The following is a 20963-nucleotide window of genomic DNA, read 5'->3' as shown; positions in this document are numbered from 1 at the left end:
TTACATATAGAGAAATAAGATATTTAGAACAGAGTTATATTCCTGCTTTTAAGGAATGAAAAATGTATGTTTAAAAAGATTTTTTATAGAATGTCGAAATGTTAATGTTTTTTTTATTTTGTTTGTTCGTTAGTGCTATGAACTATGTTTGGTTTGTTTTTTTTTTGTTTTTTTTTAAAATCAAATCAATATAAGACAAAATCATCAACATAATACTAATAAATCACCATGTTTTTACCATTTGAAATAAAACAAAGATTTCAATTATGTAAGGTGAACAAAGACATTAATACAACTGTTAACATTAATGCAGTCTGTACTATGCTCATTTTCGTTTGTCAATAAACAGGATTGTAAACGTGAGTTTGATATAAAAATAAAATCCTCTGAAAGAGCCTGTGACATTAGCATTCATTATAAACGTATATGAAATCAGAAAATTAATATTATTTTCTTTATCAATAATTAAACTTGTTTTCAATAAAAAGGCTTCGATAAACGTTAGTGCCTTAAGGTAAGCAGCTAGGCCAAACTATTGTAAATGTCTTCATTGGGTCTGCAATATTGCCTTTAAAATGCAATTAACAATATTAACTCTATCAACAAATTCCCATTCACAGAATTCATACAAATTATGTATCTTAGTTTTCTTTACATATTAGTAAGATATAAAAACTATAATTGTATCCCAGTATTACTATACTTATGACAAACGAGAGGATTGCAGGTGTCTAAAAGTTTAATGTCCTTTATAGATAAGACGATTAATGAAGTCTGGGTTTGATACCCTGTTCATTACAAACCTTTAAACCTAATGATCTATCGCCAATCATCTGAAACAGAACGGCTTTTTACTCACCCATATAGATTGCCTTCGCCATATTTGTCATTACTTTTCAGAATTTCGATTTTAATGATCTTCAATTTTTGTTGGTTTTTTTTACGGCATGGTATGCATTTATAAAAAGAGTAGATTTTTTCTTCATGGCAAACTGTTCATTGTAGAAACCAAGTATGTCAAATTTATGAATTAAATTAGATAAGCCAGTGAGATAATGACACAACACAATAACTAAAAGATATCTACTAGTCAATATAAAGTAAACAGATCAACATATAATATGAAAATCCGAAGAATGTTTCGATTAAACAAGTATGAAACAATGCTATGCCATCAACCTTTAAACAACAGAATGATGTCGTAGATTTGTTATATAAAAAATTCTAAACTCCATTGTAAAAAGGGGAATTCCAAAAGCTATGACAATTTGAAGCGTTCGACAATATGAACGAACAGAACAAATAGAAAAGACATTTGATCGAATGATTGCATTGAAAACAAACAAAACATCCACTGAAAGCCAATGTCATTTTCAACTTAGGAGGTCAACAGTACAACATTTGAGTATATAAAACAGGCTGGATGTAAACTTTTTCATTCCTTCGAAGAAATTTTTACGGTAAGTTGAAGATTGAATAAGGTCATAATGCTTTTAAAAAAAGGACGAAAGATATCAAAGGGACAGTGAAACTCATAGACCGAAAACAACTGACAACGCAATGGCTAACAAAGAAAAAGACAAACAGACAAATAATAGAATATGTTGTGTCTTGTGTGCTCTTGTTTTTCTGTTTGCTTTTTTTTCCTTATTTAGCCATGGTGTTGTTAGTTTATTTTCTATCTATGAGTTTGAATGTCCCTCTGGTAACTTTCGCCCCTCTTTTGGAATCATTTTTTTTTCTAAAACATCAATGTCAATGAAATGATTTTAAAATAAAAATTAAATATATATTTTTTTTATAGAAATGTTAGTCATGCCTATAGCATTTGGTATAAAATATAAGAAAAATGTTCTTTACTTATGGACTACTGTTCACCTTGCTTATTACTGATCAGTCGAGCCAACAACATACAAGGGACGTAACATTAAAATGGTATAATAGGTTAATGTTTTGTATAAGGTATTTCAGTTTGTAAGTCAGTTAACTTTGTGTTCTGATATACTATAATCAAATATTCACTGATCATTATAGAAGTTTATAGCAAATCATATTCCTTATAGACGGATAAAAGTTTATCATTTTTGGTCTTTTTAATCATAATACCTTAAAAACGCTATATTAGCTAGCATAGATTCTTTACGCTTTGTAATATCTATCTCAAAGGAATTTTGATAACTCAATAGTATAAATAATTGATGAGATTGTGTAATGACAAAATTACTTTATTTAAAAATTAGTGCACATTTTTTTTTCTGGAATCTTGATTTACTGAACTGCCATGGGTTATAGTTTAATTCAATTCTACTGACTATAACAGCTTGTATCATTTTGGAATTTTTACTTCAGTTAAAATTTTTATAACCAAATATGTATTATTGATTTTAATTTTTTAATCGGTTAGATTCCAAAGCATTATTTAACATCTGGTCTCTATATTAGTTGACGTAGTTAGAAGAACGAGGTTTGACAATTAAAAGGTGCACTAACCTTTTATAATGATGGGGGGGGGGGGGGCTTGGCAAAGTAAAACAATAACTTATTTAGAAAGTTGGAGCCAATACCCGAAATATCGAATTCAAAACCCCATCAATTGGAGAGAATACAATCAGGTTTCCAAAGAATGCTATCAATTGTAAAGCGCGAGCCAGTTATAACAAAAACTTGATGCTTTATCTGAATGCAGACAGTGCATCCAAAAGCTGCGATCAACATTGAACATGTGGGTTTCGAACTCTTTCAAGAAATCCGATGTTGTGGTTACTTTAAAATTTCGTCATGACAAAAATGTTTGCGTTGCACACATTCATACTGTTTTAAACATGCAAAAAATCATTATTGCGGATGCCTATTGAAAGAAAGGAGTAGGTCCGGTAAGGGTCTATTTTTGCCTCAAATTTCAGGTTCATCTAACAAAAGATTTTGGACACTTTTTAAACACTTAAGTGTCTATTTCAATTGATTCAATAGACCACTTTCGAGTTCATCCGTCAGCGGAAAAAACTCGTCAATTATACGCGCCTTTATGACGTCATTTACCAGATAGAGGGGGTCGCCTGTATCCCTGCACTATTTACGTTCATCAAGCGTCTTGGTGATCGTCATTGTGCAGGATAAACTAGAAATAATGGTTGTTCTGTAGGTACTTAATGACAATTCCCTAATGACATCAATGCTGATTGTCAATTTTGATAATTCAATTTGTCGTATAATTCGTACAATATAGAATTATAGTTTTCCAACCACTCGCTCAACATTGGAATGGAAGTGACGACGCCCCTAAACGCACAAATGACGTTCACTAAAACCAGAGTTTTTGACGGAAATGCATCGAACTCGAAAGTTGTCTATTAGTTTATGTGAAAGATTTTAACTAATTTAGTCATTAAAAACGCTCAGATTCAATTTTAAATATGAAACAACTATCAAATATGCCAAAAAACGTCACTTTTCAGATGTTTTTTGTCAAAAATAAAAGTGGCCGCATCCGTGTTCATCCTCAACCTTTATATATGTTAAATACAACTTGCATTTCAATATTATGAATGAACACGAATGCGGCCACTTTCATTTAAGACGGAAACCGTCTAAAATCTAACTAAAATGCTAAAATTGTGAAGATTTCAATAATTTAGCATGACTTCGTGATGCTAGTATCCGATATATGTGCATTGTATTGTCAAAAACAGACCATATTTATGTAGCAGAAGCATTCTTCTTTCCAGTAAATAGCTAAAAGATTACATTTTCACAATTTTGTAAAACTGCTATATTTTGGGGCCAAAAAGTGGTCTTACTGAACCTACTGCTTTGATTTCACAGCAAACTTTGAATTCTACATTCACGCCCTCAGTTTCACTAAGGTGGAGATTTTCGAAAATCACACATCCGTCCTTCTTTTTTTATTTTTGATATTTACATATTATAGGGCGATTAAAATATCCAGTCCTTAAACTGATTACCCAAATTCACAAAATGTTGATAAAGCAAGATATATATCCGAGTCGTCAGTCAGGATGTTCGTCTTAACAGTTTTCTACTAAAGATGGCCTCCCGGAATATTGTGATGAAGTATATCAAACCAAAGGTGTCAATCATACGAGGTTTCTTATTAATTGAGATCATGGTATTCAGTCTTTAGTTTTTAATTTAATGTTGTGTGGCTTGTGTATCTTTTCGTCGACTTTCGTCTATTGTCATCGAGTTGTAAGTTTCTCTTAGAGCTATTGGGTGTCATCTTAGTATGCTTCTTTTTGTTTTAGGATTAGTGACATTTGAACATCGGTATACCTCTTTTGCCAAAATTTTGATGGTAACAAAAACATGCAGGTGATCTGGAAGGGTAAGCAGCTCTAACTTATTTAGTATTACTCAGCGAGTTGTTCACATTGGAAATTGTGGTAATGAGAATGAGGAAAGGACAAGAATTTGACATCGACTATTGAATACGATTTAAAGAAGATGGGTTAATGAGACTTAAACCTAGAGACCACAAATACCGTATATCTAAGTACCATCTATAGGACAATAACAGATATGTGTCTACATAATATCTAAAACATCTCACTTGTCATATTTGACAAAGAAATTCCAAAACCGAGTCATACATATATCTGCAAATAGTTTACTTTTAACTTTACCAGTAAGAACCCTTGCTGTAAAACCAGCCTCGCAAGCTGCGACTTTCTATCCGGAAAATAAAAATAAAAGACATGTTCTGAAACATGGTATATATATACTTCGATAGTAAATTGCAACATAATAAGGAAATATTTTAGTAAAGAAAATGAAGCCAACTTCATTGTACTACAGTTAATTCTCAACGGACCCTTATTTATAGTTGTAAATCAAGACATTAAGCAGACCTATTTGCGATATACGTTATCAATCCATAAATATGAAAGGATACACGCAATGCTGACAAAAATATTTGCGATTTTAAATCATCGTTATTTCTAAAATTAATTATGGGTAGTTTGTGTTTCTTACAATTCCCATGTTTGTTAGTCTTAGAACTTCTGTGTGTAGCGAAGAATAGGTGACATGATATAACCCAATCTTATTAATCTTAAATTATTGCTTCCCTTATAGAATTTGGTCGATATTGTCTTGCGTATAAACGATGCATATGAGTCAACACTGAAATTACCATCTTTGAATGAACTGTACATTTGTTCTTATTGTGACAGTATCTGAAAGGCCTTCAACAAAAACATCACACGGATAGTTCAGCATAATTTTTCAATGATTTGATTGTTATTCGTTCGTAAATAACCTTTCATATACTACAAAAGAGGCAAAAGATACCAAAGGGACTTTCAAACGCATTAGTCCAAAATAAACTGACAACGCCATGGCTAACAAAAAAAACAACAAAACACAATCAAAACTAACGAATGCGCAACACGAGTGCACTTTTCTGCATATCAACCGTTCTAATGTTAAACTACTGAATAACCCTTTCTTTCATTGACAATATGATTGACAGAAATAAAGACATTCTGAATTATTGTTATTTCCTATTATATGCAACTATTGTCTCAAAAACACCCCCTTTTTCTCCTTTTCCGCCTGTATTGAAGATGGAATTTAGAAATTAATGAGGCAATCAAGATAGAAGAACTTAAAATAGTTCGTATAAATCATTTATGTATAAAGTGACGTTTTCAAAAGAAGCATTTACATGCCTAAATCTCCAAAGGAGATCCTCCATAACAAAAGATTACTTAAAAGGACAAAAGTTATCATTGATGAAAATATCCAGTACTAATAAAATTTTCCATACATATGTAGTTTAATTATATATTTGAAAACGATATCAGTTATCATGAACGTAAATTTCAGATAAAGAGGAATTATATGTTTGATGGGACATTATTTACAAGGGTATCAATCGAATATGGATTTGGTTAAATTGTATATGCATATACAGAAACAAATTGATGGTATGTCGTCTTTCTTTAAGTGCAAATAAGGTAAATATCATAGATGCTGTATAAATTCTGCTAGCAGAACCTGATATTGTTATCATTGGGGTATTTCAAAGAAGATAAAGGTTTGCTAAATATATCATTCCGTTATATACTAAGTAATGTGTATCGTAAAAAAAATAACGGTCTCATAGTGTAGTATTACAGGTGATACTGAACCTGTTGTCTTAAAAGTGATTTTTTTTTGGAATAAAATCAAGAGATAATACAAAAAATAATCGAGATAATACAAAAGACAACAACAACATGGGTATAGTGACAACAGTGAACATTAACAGGAAATCAACAGGAGACAAAGTAAACCCAGTGTGAAAGATAGGATCAGATACAATCCATGTACACAAAGTAGTTACACTATGATCAGATATAATCCATGTAGACAAAAGTAGTTACACTATGATTAGATCTCATAAATCAATTAGTAAGAAGTTACCAATCAAAATCGAGGGAATATCATGATCTCCAACCGGAAAAAGAGATGATAGCATAATGTTTCAATTATGGCAGCACTAGTCAACCGACGTTCGAATCTCGTAATTAGAAAAGGAACAGACGAAATGATTGCGTCGACAGAGTTAGCAATTCCTGCTGCACATGCATTATCAACCACACCAATCCAAATTCAGTCAACATGTCACATCAAGTATAGGAAAACATCGGTAATGTTACAGATAAGTGGACTGTTCTTGTATCTGGTGATCTAAGACTGCGAAGACATGTTGCTATGAGTTGAGACAACGACAGAGCGATTTGGACAATCAATTCATGATGGTGACTGTAAAACGTATTTAGTGTCGATTTCAGGCTATCTATATCATTAAAGTTTAGGTCTAGGGAGCACAACTGTTAACCAAGTTTGAAGTGTTAGCATGCATGTGTATAACGTATTACCTGAGATAATAAAATGTCATATACGACTGAACAGAGGGTATGTTACTGCTGAAAAATGTGAAGTTGACAATTCGGAAGTTAATATCATCTTGTTTGAAATAGATTCTACTTTGAAGTCATTCATCATGTTCAGTATCGAGGAAGAGTGCATAGTATGATGCAAAAGTGTTTGTCTTTACTTTATTCCAATGACCGGTACTTGGGCATTATTGATATGATTTTGAAATTGTAACATTTTTTTCAAAATGAATGATTAAATTTAGAATTTCAACAGTAGTAATGTAATGTTTAGAATAAATTCAGAACCCATCAGATTTTGTTTTTAATTGATGAAATTAAATTGAATGTGTGTTGTACATAAACATACAAAATGTATCGTTCGCACATGTTTTGCGCTTCAGAACATCATACAAAATGTGTTAAGGTCAACGCTTTAACATCCCAATAAAATTACAAAAAGAAGTATTCATTTCTCAAATAAAGTTTCTTGTTATTCAAAAGTAGGGTATTAATACTTACTTATTGACTTTTCCAAACTGGTTTATAAACAGAATTACTCAAATTATATTTACAGTGACATGTCATCCATTTCGTTTGCTCATACGTTATTGATGTTTCGCCTTGACATGTTTCACAGTAAAATCATGACGAAGACGTTAAAAATTAATGACATTTTCCTATGGGAATATTCTCAGCTGAACAGCAAAATTAAGTGTTGTCTGCTGTCTCCAATTTACACCCCAGTATCGGAGATTTAAAACGTCATACATCCTTTCTCGCCGTTAAATATATTAAGAAAACTTTGTTAACCATTGGAGAGTATAATGGGGAAAAAATAATAATTACATTACATTTATTTTAGGTAGTTTTTTTTCTATTTTACTAGATGACAAACATGTTTGTTTTCTATTCTGTTATATTTCCCACGGTCTATTACCAGGGGAACAATATCTACTGGTTATAGACATATGAATGAGAAATTTGCGAAAAAAGAAGATAATTGATGCGTCATTTTTTAGCTTTTGACACCGTTTCAAACGGCAGACGCCAGGACATTATCAGAAAATGGATATATTCCCAGGAGAGATAAAGAGTTAAAAAGGTTAACAAGAAAATAATTTATTCTTAGTTTTCTGTGTCAGTTTAAGTACTATATATACCATGGTTTTTACGAGTTAACATATTTAAACAAACGAATCCAAAGGATGAGTTTGTTTAAATATGCTAATGAGTAAAACACATGGTATATAAAATTTGTAATATAAATAAAATGATTGACAGCTTCAAAACCTTCAACTAATATTGGAAATTGATCACGTTACAGTTTTATCCAATGAAATGGAAGCTCGCGCAAGTCACTTTTGCGCTTCGTGTATGATCGTCTGTGTACTTTATGTAATAGAACCCCTGAATTTGCAGAAAGTAAAGAAAATGTCGGATTTTCCCTGATTTGTTTCTAGTTTTGCGCCCCGTGTATGATTGTAGGCGCAGGTAATTTCATAATGTCATCAGACTGAGGTAAACAAAAATGTCGGATTCCAGCGACAAGGATTTTAAATAATCATTCTAATGACGGTAAGAATTGTTTTTTTGTTTGTTTTCAATGTATCATACAAATTAATCATATTTTACAGAATTTTCATCTAATTGAAAAATGCTTCTCTCCCGTTATTTTATTAGATTATTTATTAAAACACAATTTTAATGATAAAATAATATTTTAACAGTGGCGGATCCAGGGGCCTAGATAGTGTACGTCCCCTAATCATGTTTTTTCACAGATATTTGTAGCCGATATTTATTCCTTTTTGTATAGGTACCCCCCTTTTTAAATCGAATTTAAATTGAATTTTCGCAAAGGAAATGATAGTGTTACATTTTATTTTTTTCAAAACTGAAAAAAGAAACATTTAGTAATTGTTTCCAAAATTAAGGGAATTCGTAACAATTCTGTGTAGTTTGAAAAGGGTTTCTTGAAATGTGGTACACATAATTTATTGCTTTTTCTTATAAAATGAAAACAAATGAAGATCTTGACCTTTTAGTACGTTTTACAGTTTCCTAAATATTTTAGAGGCGGATACATTAAAAAAAAAGGTGGAGCTTCAGCCATGGAATAACATGAAAATGAATATGTTATACCATGGCTGAAGCTCCGCCTTTTTTCCTTTGGATTCTAGTCGAGTTGCATATTTAATTAGCAAAGTATGGTACAACATAAATTTGCATATAATATACCATGGTTTTCCCTCACCACACTTTTTAAGCAAATTATTTCATCAAAACATCAAAGGAAAAAATCCAATTTATGTTACAACACCACTTAAATTGTTTAGAATAGCTTGCAAGGTTGATGTGACTAGATTTTTAAAGATCTCAACCATCTCTCTTTAAATCTTTATCAATATGTACTAAACGTACATACAACGTTCATTAAAAATAAGTCCAAAGCAAACTTAAAACTAATATGGATGTGTCCTTAGGTGATGTACTATGCATTCTACCATTTTTGGAAAATAAATGCTTAATATATCACATTGCTTTAAATAGAAATGATTTCGACGTATAATGACGGTAAATGAAACAACTATCAACCAACGCCAAATGACAAAGCTGTGAACTACATTTGGTCACTGAACGAGCCTCAAACAATGACCAGAATCCATATGACATATTGAGCTATAAAAGTCCATTGGAAACCATTCAGAAGGAAAACCTCATTATACCAATGACATTTCACAAAAAGCAATTATGACCTATAAAAACCGAATCAAACCCCTGTACTACATGCTCCATGTGTGGAGGAGGCGCATAAAGTATGTACCAGGGTACCATGTATTTTGAAAATAGACTTATGCAAGAAAATTTACATTGTCTTGATGCCTCGTTCACACATACATTTAATTTGAATTGAATTCGAATCGAATGCGAATCGATTTCGCTAATCGCGTTCACACTCTTCTTTTTTTACTTTGAATCAATTCGAATTGGCTAATAAGCATTATCCTATTCGCATTAGAAATGCGTTTTTGTAAATACGAATTGAGGTTAACGTCGTGCGGACAGTAAAGCGAATATGACGTGCTTTGCAATTCGAAATAGAATTTACGTTCGGACGTAATAAGTTTCGAATGCGAATAAAACTAATTCGAATTAGTTAATGCGAATCGAATTCGAATTACGTGTGAACACAGCATTACAATGAGAATGAGGTTAAGGTCTGATGACTCCTGTCACACGTTGACTAATGAAAAATGAAAATGAGGTAACAATCAGACAACACCACCAGACGGACATGATTGTACACTTAACAATATATATTTCCATTCATTAAATATAGCTGATCTATTGTATAGGGATCTGAACCAGCACCTCACACCTGAAATCGAATATTGATTGATTGCTGTTAAGCTGCTATTGAACACCACTTTCAGCACGAACTAAAACATCAGCGTTGACATGCTATTGATCAGTGAACTTCTAAGTCACTCGGCCTACAGTGCTGAACCTAAACATTGACGAATAAATTCATACAAAATTTCGTCAATGTTTAGATTCGGCCTTGAACGTTCGAATGAAACATAAAAATGAGGTCATGGTCAAATGATCCTTAATAGACAGACATATAAACCGTATAGTCATTTACCAAATAAGTTCACCTATTGCTTACAGTAGAGGGTCCGTGAGAGAACTGTGAGATGATAGTGTTTGAATTTACAAATTATGTCCCTACCATCTGTCTGTAGAATATTTGGTTGATAATTATAGTTAGTTTACTTTACAACATTGTCATATAAGCGATAGGTTTTGCTACCCATAAAACCAGGTTTAACATACCATTTTTTTTTTTATCAAATGTCCTGTACCAAGTCAGGATAGGCAGTTGATCTCAAATAATTCGTTTCTATGTATGTTTGACATTTATTTTCCTCTTATAGTTGATGGGTTTTGTTTGTAACCCAGATAGGCAGATTTCTTTTCTCTCAATCGATTTATGCCTTTTGGATACTGGTATACTGCTGTTGCCTTTATTTAGTTCTAACACCTGAAAAAGGGTGGACAATAGAAATCCATATTAGCAGGTGCACGACTTCAATGTGTGTGTGCAGGTTTCAGGGATAATAATGGGGGGAAAAGTTTGAGGAGTTGTTTGCATATAGTAGGGCCTGTACATATATGTGTTTTTTTTCAAATTTCAAAAGTCTTGAAAAAAGCAGGAAAAAATCGGGTTTTTTTTAATTCTAAAAGACAGTCCTTATTTAATGTTATCCACTACTCAAATAGTTTTCGGTCCAATCCATGACAACTTATGGACAACTTATAGAAAGATTGCATACAAATTGAAATTGTGTTCTGCCATAATGGAATGATGAAGAATAAAAATCCTTTTTTCAATCAAATCTTTATAGAAGGACAGTCCTATATTTGTTAATTAAAACCATCTTATAGTGTCAACCCAGATCCATGAAATTTCACAAAAATATTGCACAGATATTGAATTTAAGAACTTAAAATTCAAATTTGGCTGAAAAAAAGATTTTCAATTCTTCAACCATTTTCAAGATATTAAAAGATTACTGCATTTTACCCTTTTATACTTTTTAGCCATGGTGGCTTTTTTTTTTTGGTTGTCCAGCATTTTAAACAACAGACTCAAAGAATGCTGGTGGCTAAATTTGGGTTGTCATTAACCATGTAGTTACAGAGAGGAAGATTTTTCTAAAAGTTAGGCAAAGGTAACAACGTGATGAGAATGTCTCATACTGGCCCTTCAGGTCAGGTGAGTTAATAATGAGATACTGTTTGATTGCAAATGAGAGAGCTATCCACCAAATACAACCAGATTACATGCTCTTGAATTGGGACAAACACATAAAGATTGTGTTGGGTTAACAGATCAATGAGGGCCTTTAAGTCTCTGAATTTCTTGTGTTATCATTCTTTTGACAGTGTTAATAAGACAAAAGGCATATTTTCTCAACCAGAAACACTAGTACTCTGTGAAGTTTAACATATGGATGCATGCCAAATTGTGTGGTATGTGACATCATGAAAGTTATATTCTAAGCATTGGGGTTTTTTGTGAAGTGTTTAAGGCCACTTACAACACTATTGTCTATATATTGGCAGTCAATCATAATTGATGAAGAAAGCAAGGGTTCCTGGAATGAGAGTCTTTGGGATAGTTTTTGAAAGCAGTCAGGAATATTGATATGCTATTGTTAAATGCCACTTACAGAACTTTTGGCTTTATTTTAGCAGCCAGTTATTATTACCAGAAGAAGCCCAAGGTCATGGAATGAGTGTCTTGGAGATAAAAAAGCAATCAGGAATAATGAAAAATATTTTACTTTGAAAGTGGCAAAAATAACTTATAATGCATGCTCAATTAAAAACTAATACAAACAAACTTCATAATCTTCATAAATACAACAATTTATTTAATTCTTTTTTAGACTTTACAAACGATTATAAATAGTAGATTTTTTTAAGACTTCATAAATAAAATTTCACATAAGTTTATCACAGATTTGTCATTTATTCAAAAAGTTCATTTAGAATTCTAAGATTGGAACTGTCTTCTAGTCAGGTAATAAGTCTAGAATTCTGGATTCCCAAAGCCAACTTGTTGTTGTACACTCTGTATCTCATTCAACAAATCAGTGTCTTGTAAATTAAGCTACAAAAAACAGTAATGGTTAATTAAAAACTAAGCATTAATTGCTTGTTGGTTTTTTACATCATGTGACAATAAGCAATAAGTTCATGTACAATGCACTTTTATTTTTCCTCACCAAAATAAATATTTTTTACTTCATTAAGGTGTCATTGTTTATTATTATGACCTATTATAGCAGTGTTATATAAGAACTTTTATGTATTTTAAATTGGTGTAGACCAATCTTATTTTTCTTTTAAAATACACTGACAATTATAAATAATGCCAAATATTAAACACATATTTCATTAAACTTATTAGCAAACTTAAAAAAAGTACAAACTCTGAAATGGCTCACCTGCTTTACTAATAAAAACAGAATTTTATATTGAAGGTCTATAAGATCAAGTTTTACTACAGGTCTCAATTGAACTAACTTAACACTGTCAATAATTCATATAAAACAAAATCAATTTTCCATGTTATTAGAATTTAGTTGATAAGGAAAGTATTGGTTTGAACATAAAAAAAAATATCAAAATATTGTAAAAATACCTTGATAGCATATTTATATGCCTGTTCAGCCTCTAATTGTCTACCAGTTTTCAGACAGACAAGTGACAAATAGGCCCATACTTCAGGATCCGCATTGTTCAGTATGTTGGCTTCAGACAAAGCATCTTCAGCTTCTCCTAGTTCATTCAACTGAAACAGATTAGAGTACAATCAATATCAGCAATGTAGTAAGGGATTGCAATATGCATAAAAAAATATATAACACCCTAACTATTCTATAAGAATGTACTCAATCAGATATTTTCTGAATTAATAAAATGAAATGATCTACAATTCCTTTACTCTGATACAGCAAATTATTTAAATTGAAATTTGTAACCTTAAAAGGTTCAATATGGTATAACTATAAAATAGATACAAAACTTTTCTATAACGTAACACTCTCAAATCACAAATTTTACACTAAAGCTTATCCTACAACATGCTATACTAACACCTAACCATGACACATATTCCAACACCTAACCATGACACACAGGATAACTTACCCTATAACATGCTATACCAACACCTAACCATGACACACAGGATGCTGACTTCTTACAGGCCATTAAAAATACATTCTTTGCATCTTGGAACTACAAACAAAATAAATGTAAATGAAATTAATTTAGTGATAAATCAAAGTTTAACTTTTTTCATAAATGTATAGTCTGGAGATATGTCAACTCTTTAAACCTACCTATGAATCATCCTAAAAAAAGTAGTAATAATTATTTCATTATAAATCAAATGGTATGTTGAAAGAAAATTAAAGAATGCTTAATTTAAGAATACTGGAGATGAAAAATTCTGTAACTTGAGGTGACAGTTTCAATTTTGTTCTCTTCAAGTCTTAATGAACTTCATTCTAGTAGAAAAGTGCTGACCTGTTTATTTTAACAAGGATCTATTGTAAAGTAACCTAGTTTAGACAAAGGTAATGAGGATTTATGATCAAATTTAGAGTAATGAAATAAAACAAACTGGTGCTGATACACAGAGTAATCAATCTTACAAATGAAACTCTGAATGTACTAAATCACATTTGTCTCAGTTAAAGAAAGTGAAATGTCTAAGTGAAATAAGGTGAAGAAATGGAAGTTTGAAATTACTGAAGGGCCTTGCAAGATAGCAAATAGCTTCATTATTATTCTCAGTTTTAAAAATATGATCTTCATATCTGTAGCCAGGGGGGTTCGGACGACCCCTTGAAAACAAATAAGCACTGTTAAAGTCAACGTTTTGTTCGAGTTGTGACTGTTAAAGTCAAGTTTGTGAGTCCAAATAACCCCCCTTGGAAATTCCTGATCTTACATTTTTAATGATTCATTGAGCTAATTTTGTACAAACAACTAATTTTACCTTAAATACTGGATCTTAATCATGGGAAAACAAAACATTTCAAAACTGTCTTGATAATAATTAATTGATGCAATATTTTTAGACTGAAATAATATCGACAAATTGATATTATGACATATGCCGCTCTTTTCAATCCTTATTCTAATATCATAATTAAACAAGTGTTATATCATAAATTAGTTTCAAAGATTTTATTCAATAATGGTCATGATTATTTGATATTTAATTTGATGTTCTGCATCTAAATTTCAACAGGAACCCAAATTTAAAATCAGTGATTATATTTTAATTGCTAGTCATTGATTACTTCGAAAATATTGATGTTCAAGAATCATAAAAACTTTGTTTTTATTAAAACAATCTATAAAAGTATTGTTCACTATTTGAAGCTAATTATTAATATTTGATTGGTTGATATAGTGATGAGTTAACTTTTAATTCCAAAACATGTGCTTTTTTTCATTCTTTTATAATAGGACAATTTAAAATTGATAAAAAACCTACCCTTTGATCTTGAAGATAAATAGAAGCTAGTCTAAGATATATAGAATGCATTTCTGAGGCATCATGGAGAAATGATATGGTTCTCTCATAACAATCTTTGGCATTCTCTGTGTCGCCTATCATATACTTCACATGTCCCATCAGTGCCCAAGCATCAGGGTTCTATGATAAATAAAAATACAATTTATTATCCATCATATCTCTTTTTTTTTCATACAATTAAATACCATCAAATTGAGGATTGAAACGGTAAAGTGTCAAAGAGACAAAAAATCTGATCATAAAGCAAAAAAACGCCCAAAGACACAATTGGACCTTCAACACAGCAACAAAATTCAATCTCTTTCTGCTTTCATGTCTGGAAATTAGAGAAACAAGACAAGAAATGGGAATAATAGTTAAATCAATAAAAGATTAAGTTGAAACTTAATATTATAACATGCATAGTGTGAATGTCAACCTGTAAGGCTGTGGAAAAAACCTTACCAGCAATTCTGGTAAGGAGCTTGTGCCATGCCTACACAGTTTTAATAATGTAAAATTCAAGATATTAATTTTGTTCCACCTTCTTCATTCCTGTGCATCATGTTTACTGTTTTTTGTAAGATTCCAGAATTTAGATCTGTTTTTACTTCTTTAATCTTCAGTGAATTGTAATGTCATATTCTTAAATCTGATTGTATAGATCGAAAGTCAGTGACTTTCTTTAGTTTAGTAAGGTTATAAGTCAGTGACTTTCTTTAGTTTAGTAAGGTTATATTATATAATGTGTGTGCATGAAATATGTTTAAATATTCATTACTAACCTGGTAATCAAATTGTAATGCTTCATTCAGGCTTTCCTCCGCATCAGTAGTTTCTTTCTTCTGTAACTTAAGTCTAGCAAATGCAATGTGGTACATAGAAGTTGGTCCGCCCACTGGACTTAACAGCTCATGGGCCAAAGCTCTTTCTGTGAACTGTATTATTTCATGGAAAAGTTTTATTATTAAATTATTGTAAAAAAAATAATGCTTCAGAATACTACTATGAACACCATTGATCATCTATTATAGTATTATAGAATATAAGTAACTTTTTATTTTTGTTATAACTATTTAAGTTAAATATTTGTATAAAGCACTGATGTGCTGTGTTTTCCAATGTGTGTTAAAGAAAACTATTTCAAAAGCATTTGTACAATGAAGGAAAATTATGGAATGATATTTGCTTCTGCTTTAAGCAATTTACAGTAAACAAAAATATATACATAAACAGAATTGAGATTTTCTTCTATTATTAAAATCAAGTTTCTGTAAAAAGTAAAATTTTAATGCATATAAACTGAAAAGCGGGTAAATGCATCTCAACTAAAGAGTGATTTTGGTATATATTCATGTGATCTGATAAGTAACCATAAAAGTGAAAGGGAATAAAACATTTACAACATCAACTGTATGAGATGTGAATGGTTTCTTACTTCTTCATGAAACTTTTTTTTAAAGAAATACAAAATACATTAATTTTGATTACAAATATGTCCATGTAATGACTCTTATTTCAAAGTTTGTACTGAAGTTGACAACATAATGCTAAATTGTTTGAGTAAACATAATAAAATGAAATCTTTCGACTTGCCTAAAAACTAGCTTGACAACTGAAAACCTGCTATTGAGGCTGGTGTATTTATCAAAGAAAACAATATCTATTTTTGAGCATTTAGTTTTGGGGTAAAATTTCATAGCAAAAGATAAATAAACAGTTAATTTAGGCTCAGTATTTTGCATAATTTTTCTACAGGTAATCTGTGTCTAGTATTTATTACACAATGATAAATTTTTAATAAAACTTACAGGAATAGCCTTGACCTCCAAAAGCCATTCAATAGCATGCATATAAATGCTACAGGCTGGAACAGGTGTTGGTTCCCTGGGGGGTTGTTCCTCTGTCTCCTCATGTGGTTGAGGTGATCCTCTCTGACTGCCGACTTTATGGTGGCTACCTGGACGAGACATACTGCTGTCACTTTTTATTCTGCTTGCTGCCAAGTGTGAGACAAAGCAATGTGAAAAGCATGACCATCACCCAGTTAGTGAAACATATATACATATATAGCTAAAAACATGCATATTGATTTCAAAGTCATCAAAAACTTGATTATACACCTTTTTTCTTTTAAAGTGAAGAAATATGTAATGAACTAATATTACTCTATATATGTATAACTCTTTTAGAGTAACTGAAAAATAAAAAATAAAAATTACATGAAGTCTTGTCATGATGACTTTGAAATAAAGGTTTATTTTGTTTATCATTTCACTAGCTCACATATAATATTCCAATAAGTTTTTCATCTAGCTCTTAGTGTATGTATAATACTTGGACAACACAAATTGTATCAAATTTCACTTTGCTCCTCTTGTATCTTTAGTACAAAACTTTTATTTCTTGTGACAGTCAAATGTTTTATTATCCATCCTTTATGGGACAGTGAGATGGTTTATTATCCATTATTTATGGGATAGGCAAATGAATTATCGTCAATAAACTATCTATATCTATCAATTCAAAAAAAATAAATGACCTATTATCATGCATACATATAACACAGTCAAAACATACGTTAATCATAACTTTTGGAAAACTGCAAGTGGTGGAAATTCACTTTCAACCAATATGTTTGGCAAAAGAATTTTTCAATCTTTTTTCTAAATAACAGATGAGCTGTTTTGGAATACTCATCTGAAGAACAGATGTAGTGACATATATCAGTCAATTTTTGCTTTATATTTTAGAATTAATTGGATAAAAAATTTGAAAGTCGTTTTTCTTATTTCTTTTTCAATTCAAAATTGCATCAGTCTTCAATTTTTGCTGAATCCAAAGTGAAAGAATGGCTTGGTGTAATTATATTTACCTACTGTTGAATTTGAGGAATGTCTTTAATATTTGTAAGTTTTTAGCCCTTCACTAAATGCATGAAGATATTTATACTAGCACTAATTGTATAACAACATGGCTTACAGTCATAAAACTTTACACAGTATGCAGAGTACAAAGTATGTGCTTTGAACACTATATCTAGTATTTTAATTGGTTTAGATTGGAGTCTGAGCACAAAAATCTACTTCAAAGGTTTGACCACAAGCTCAGTACACATTGATGTGCTTTGTAGTTTATAGTGTGATACTGGCTGAAATGACTGCTTTATGTGAGAAGTGAACGATTGTAAATTCAATGGCATGATCTAAACCTTTTCTAATTGTAACTGGAGTATAAGCCAATTAAGACTGGTAGTACTTTGGTTAATGAAATCATTATAAAAACTGATTGTAAATGACAACCAAAAAAAAGTTGTACCTTACTACATTTAGCAAAGTATTATTCAATAAAAAATATTGAATATTCTGTCAAGCATGACTTGTTGCTTTCTTTCTTGACATGGTTATTACATCAAGATAGAAAAAAAATGCCTAAATTAAAAGACATAAATAGATATTGATATAACTGAGCCAAGAAGCAAAATTAATTTTAAACCAAAATCTTACTTTAAAACTTTAAATAAAAATGCTGTGCCAAGCAAATAAATAAATGATTTCACAACCAAAGCACTGTTCTACCTACGTAATTACAAACATGCATGTTAATGAGAATGACAGTACAGTGGTAGTGTAATATGTTACAGCAAGCAAAATATTCATGTAAAATATATCTATGCATTTGTTTAAACTGTGCACCTATAATTGCACAGACTAAACTGTTCTGGTATTACTTTGCAAAATAATTCATATGAGAACATATATCTATTTAAGCACCCGAAAATTCTAAATATGCCTTGCATAAACAGAATACCTGCCCAACCAAAAGAAAAACTCACTTCAAAAGGGTTTTGATTAAAACCGGGTTCATAATTAGTTATTAATCTGGCTGACATCTTTCAATGTGACATCTATACACAATATTTAATCTTTGGTATTTTAATGTCTTGGGAGAACTCATAAATGTTCAAAGGTTCTCTAAAAAGGTAAAAAATGTGCAATCTGATAGGATGGATAACAAGGTAAATAATACCTCGTAGACTGACATTGATGGCCAACACCTGTGAATTCTTTAATCGATCGGATGAAATGAACATGAAATATGCATACACATCTAGTCTGTGTTTTTGTTAGATTTTCTGCTTTGTATTGGTCTGATAAGTTACCGGTAATCCCTTTTCAACTGATATTTATACTTTAATCTTATGTTGTAGTCTTTACCACTGTCCCAGGGTTGGCGCCTTCAAACATGTTTAATCCAGTCACATTTTGTATGTGCCTGTCCCAAGTCAGAAGCCTAAAGTGCAGCGGTTGTTGTTGATTCATGTCTGTCATATTTGTTTTGTTATAAATTAGGCAGTACGTTTACTTGATTGAATTGTTTCATATTTTTCATGTAGGGCTTTTTATAGCCAGCTCTAAGGTTATGGGTTTCTCTCATTGTTAAAGACAATATGGTTGTCTATAATTGCTTACATCCATTTCTATAATGGTTGTACATGTGCAAATTTAAAATATTTAAAAGTTATAAATATGTATAAAATATATGTTGTTTAATTTGGCATATATATTTCATAAGCATGAAATAGGTGTTAAACATGAGTATAAACAAAAGGTGAATGTAAAAAAATGTATTGTTATTTTAAAAAAAAAGTTCATTGAAATTTTAAGTATATAGAGTAAATTTAAGTGCAATTTGTTTATTGAAATATTTATTCCAAAACCAAAAGATAAAAAATATATCACATATAAATAGCATGCAAAACATAGACAAGCTTCCACCATTAAATGTTACCAAACAGTTTACATGGTTGGTTTAGATTTTTATTCTATTTAGTTCATCCACATAATTTTTTAATTGTAAATTATTATTAGTGTTATAATGTCTATTTCAAAATATTTTTTTTTTAAATTCTTTGTATTAGCTTGTAAGTTTATCAAATGACTAATTTTATTGAAAATTACCTTTAGATATTGTTGTGTTTCCTGTCAAACAGTAATATATTTTCAAATGTTAAAAATATAAATAAAAGAATATTGTTTTAATGTCCCCTGCCACAGCACATGATATAAAAGTTGTCACCTTCTTAAACTTATCTGCTTGCATCCATACCATCATTATAGTATAAACTAATTTTGGATTCTGTGATTTTACTATGACTGATATAAATTTTGCACTTAATATTGACGCATGTCAGACAAATAATTTTTTATCTATGACATCAAATGATTTCTAATGAATGTTACAAAACTACAGGAAAACATTTAATTCCTTCAATGATGGGCAAACTCCTTAATTTTTTTATCAAAACAGCAGTAAAAATATTTTACATGCTGTATTTGATATATATTTTTTGTTTTCTAAAATCGTTAAGACTATTCATAAATATATGAAATACTATACTATTTGATGAAGGTGGTTAAAGTTCTGATGACTGTACTATTTTGGATAAAGCAAGAATGTGGTGGGTACATACAAAAGCAATTGAGGTAACTTGTATCATTGTATAGTACTAAATAATGATTATAAGCGAAACAGGTGCTTGTTATAAGGTGGGTTGTCACACATGTAATCGACTACCACTGTGTAAAGGTTCATGGGTTGTCACACATGTAACTGACCACCATATATCTAACTACCATTATTACCTCCTTCCAATTGGATTTTGTCACTTCCATCTAATAAAAACAAAGTTTGGATCATTTCTACTCTAAAACCTCTACTTTATACTTATATAATCAGTGCACAAAGCAGGAACATTGTGCAAAAACTACTCTGATTCAGGAATTTGATATACTGTGGGTATGGGAAAACTTTCATTGTAACTCCAACTCATTACCCATATTTTAATCTAATTTTCCAATTGTTTATAATTGAAAAAATAGAATCTTATATTCCATTGTCCTATAAAATGATATAATTCTCTGACCTCCATACCAGCTTCTCTAAGTAGTGTTACTTTATGATTAATAATTATAAAA

The 20963-nt window shown here is 30.8% G+C and overlaps 1 protein-coding gene across 50 annotated transcripts in view; it reads right to left on the bottom strand.

The window, feature by feature from the left end:
- Positions 1-12296: 12296 nt before the first annotated feature.
- LOC139514426 (cilia- and flagella-associated protein 70-like) overlaps positions 12297-20963 on the bottom strand; it is a 37270-nt gene continuing 28603 nt past the window's right edge. For 13 of the 50 annotated variants that reach the window (XM_071303642.1, XM_071303647.1, XM_071303649.1 and 10 more), the window contains 7 exons: positions 19947-19967; positions 16797-16984; positions 15771-15923; positions 14965-15126; positions 13605-13694; positions 13096-13245; positions 12297-12561 (listed from right to left, as the gene is read on the bottom strand). In XM_071303642.1, coding sequence (XP_071159743.1) covers positions 12481-12561; positions 13096-13245; positions 13605-13694; positions 14965-15126; positions 15771-15923; positions 16797-16984; positions 19947-19967 — 845 coding nt within the window. In that variant the 3' untranslated portion in view covers positions 12297-12480. Of the gene's footprint in view, positions 12562-13095; positions 13246-13604; positions 13695-14964; positions 15127-15770; positions 15924-16796; positions 16985-19946; positions 19968-20630; positions 20661-20963 lie in introns of all 50 variants that reach the window. The other 37 variants (XM_071303682.1, XM_071303651.1, XM_071303657.1 and 34 more) reach the window with 7 other exon arrangements.

The sequence above is a fragment of the Mytilus edulis genome, chromosome 3 (genome assembly GCF_963676685.1).
Source record: "Mytilus edulis chromosome 3, xbMytEdul2.2, whole genome shotgun sequence".
Lineage (NCBI taxonomy): Eukaryota > Metazoa > Mollusca > Bivalvia > Mytilida > Mytilidae > Mytilus > Mytilus edulis.
The sequence above is the reverse complement of the archived record's forward strand: the minus strand, read 5'-3'. Positions and strand labels throughout refer to the sequence as shown.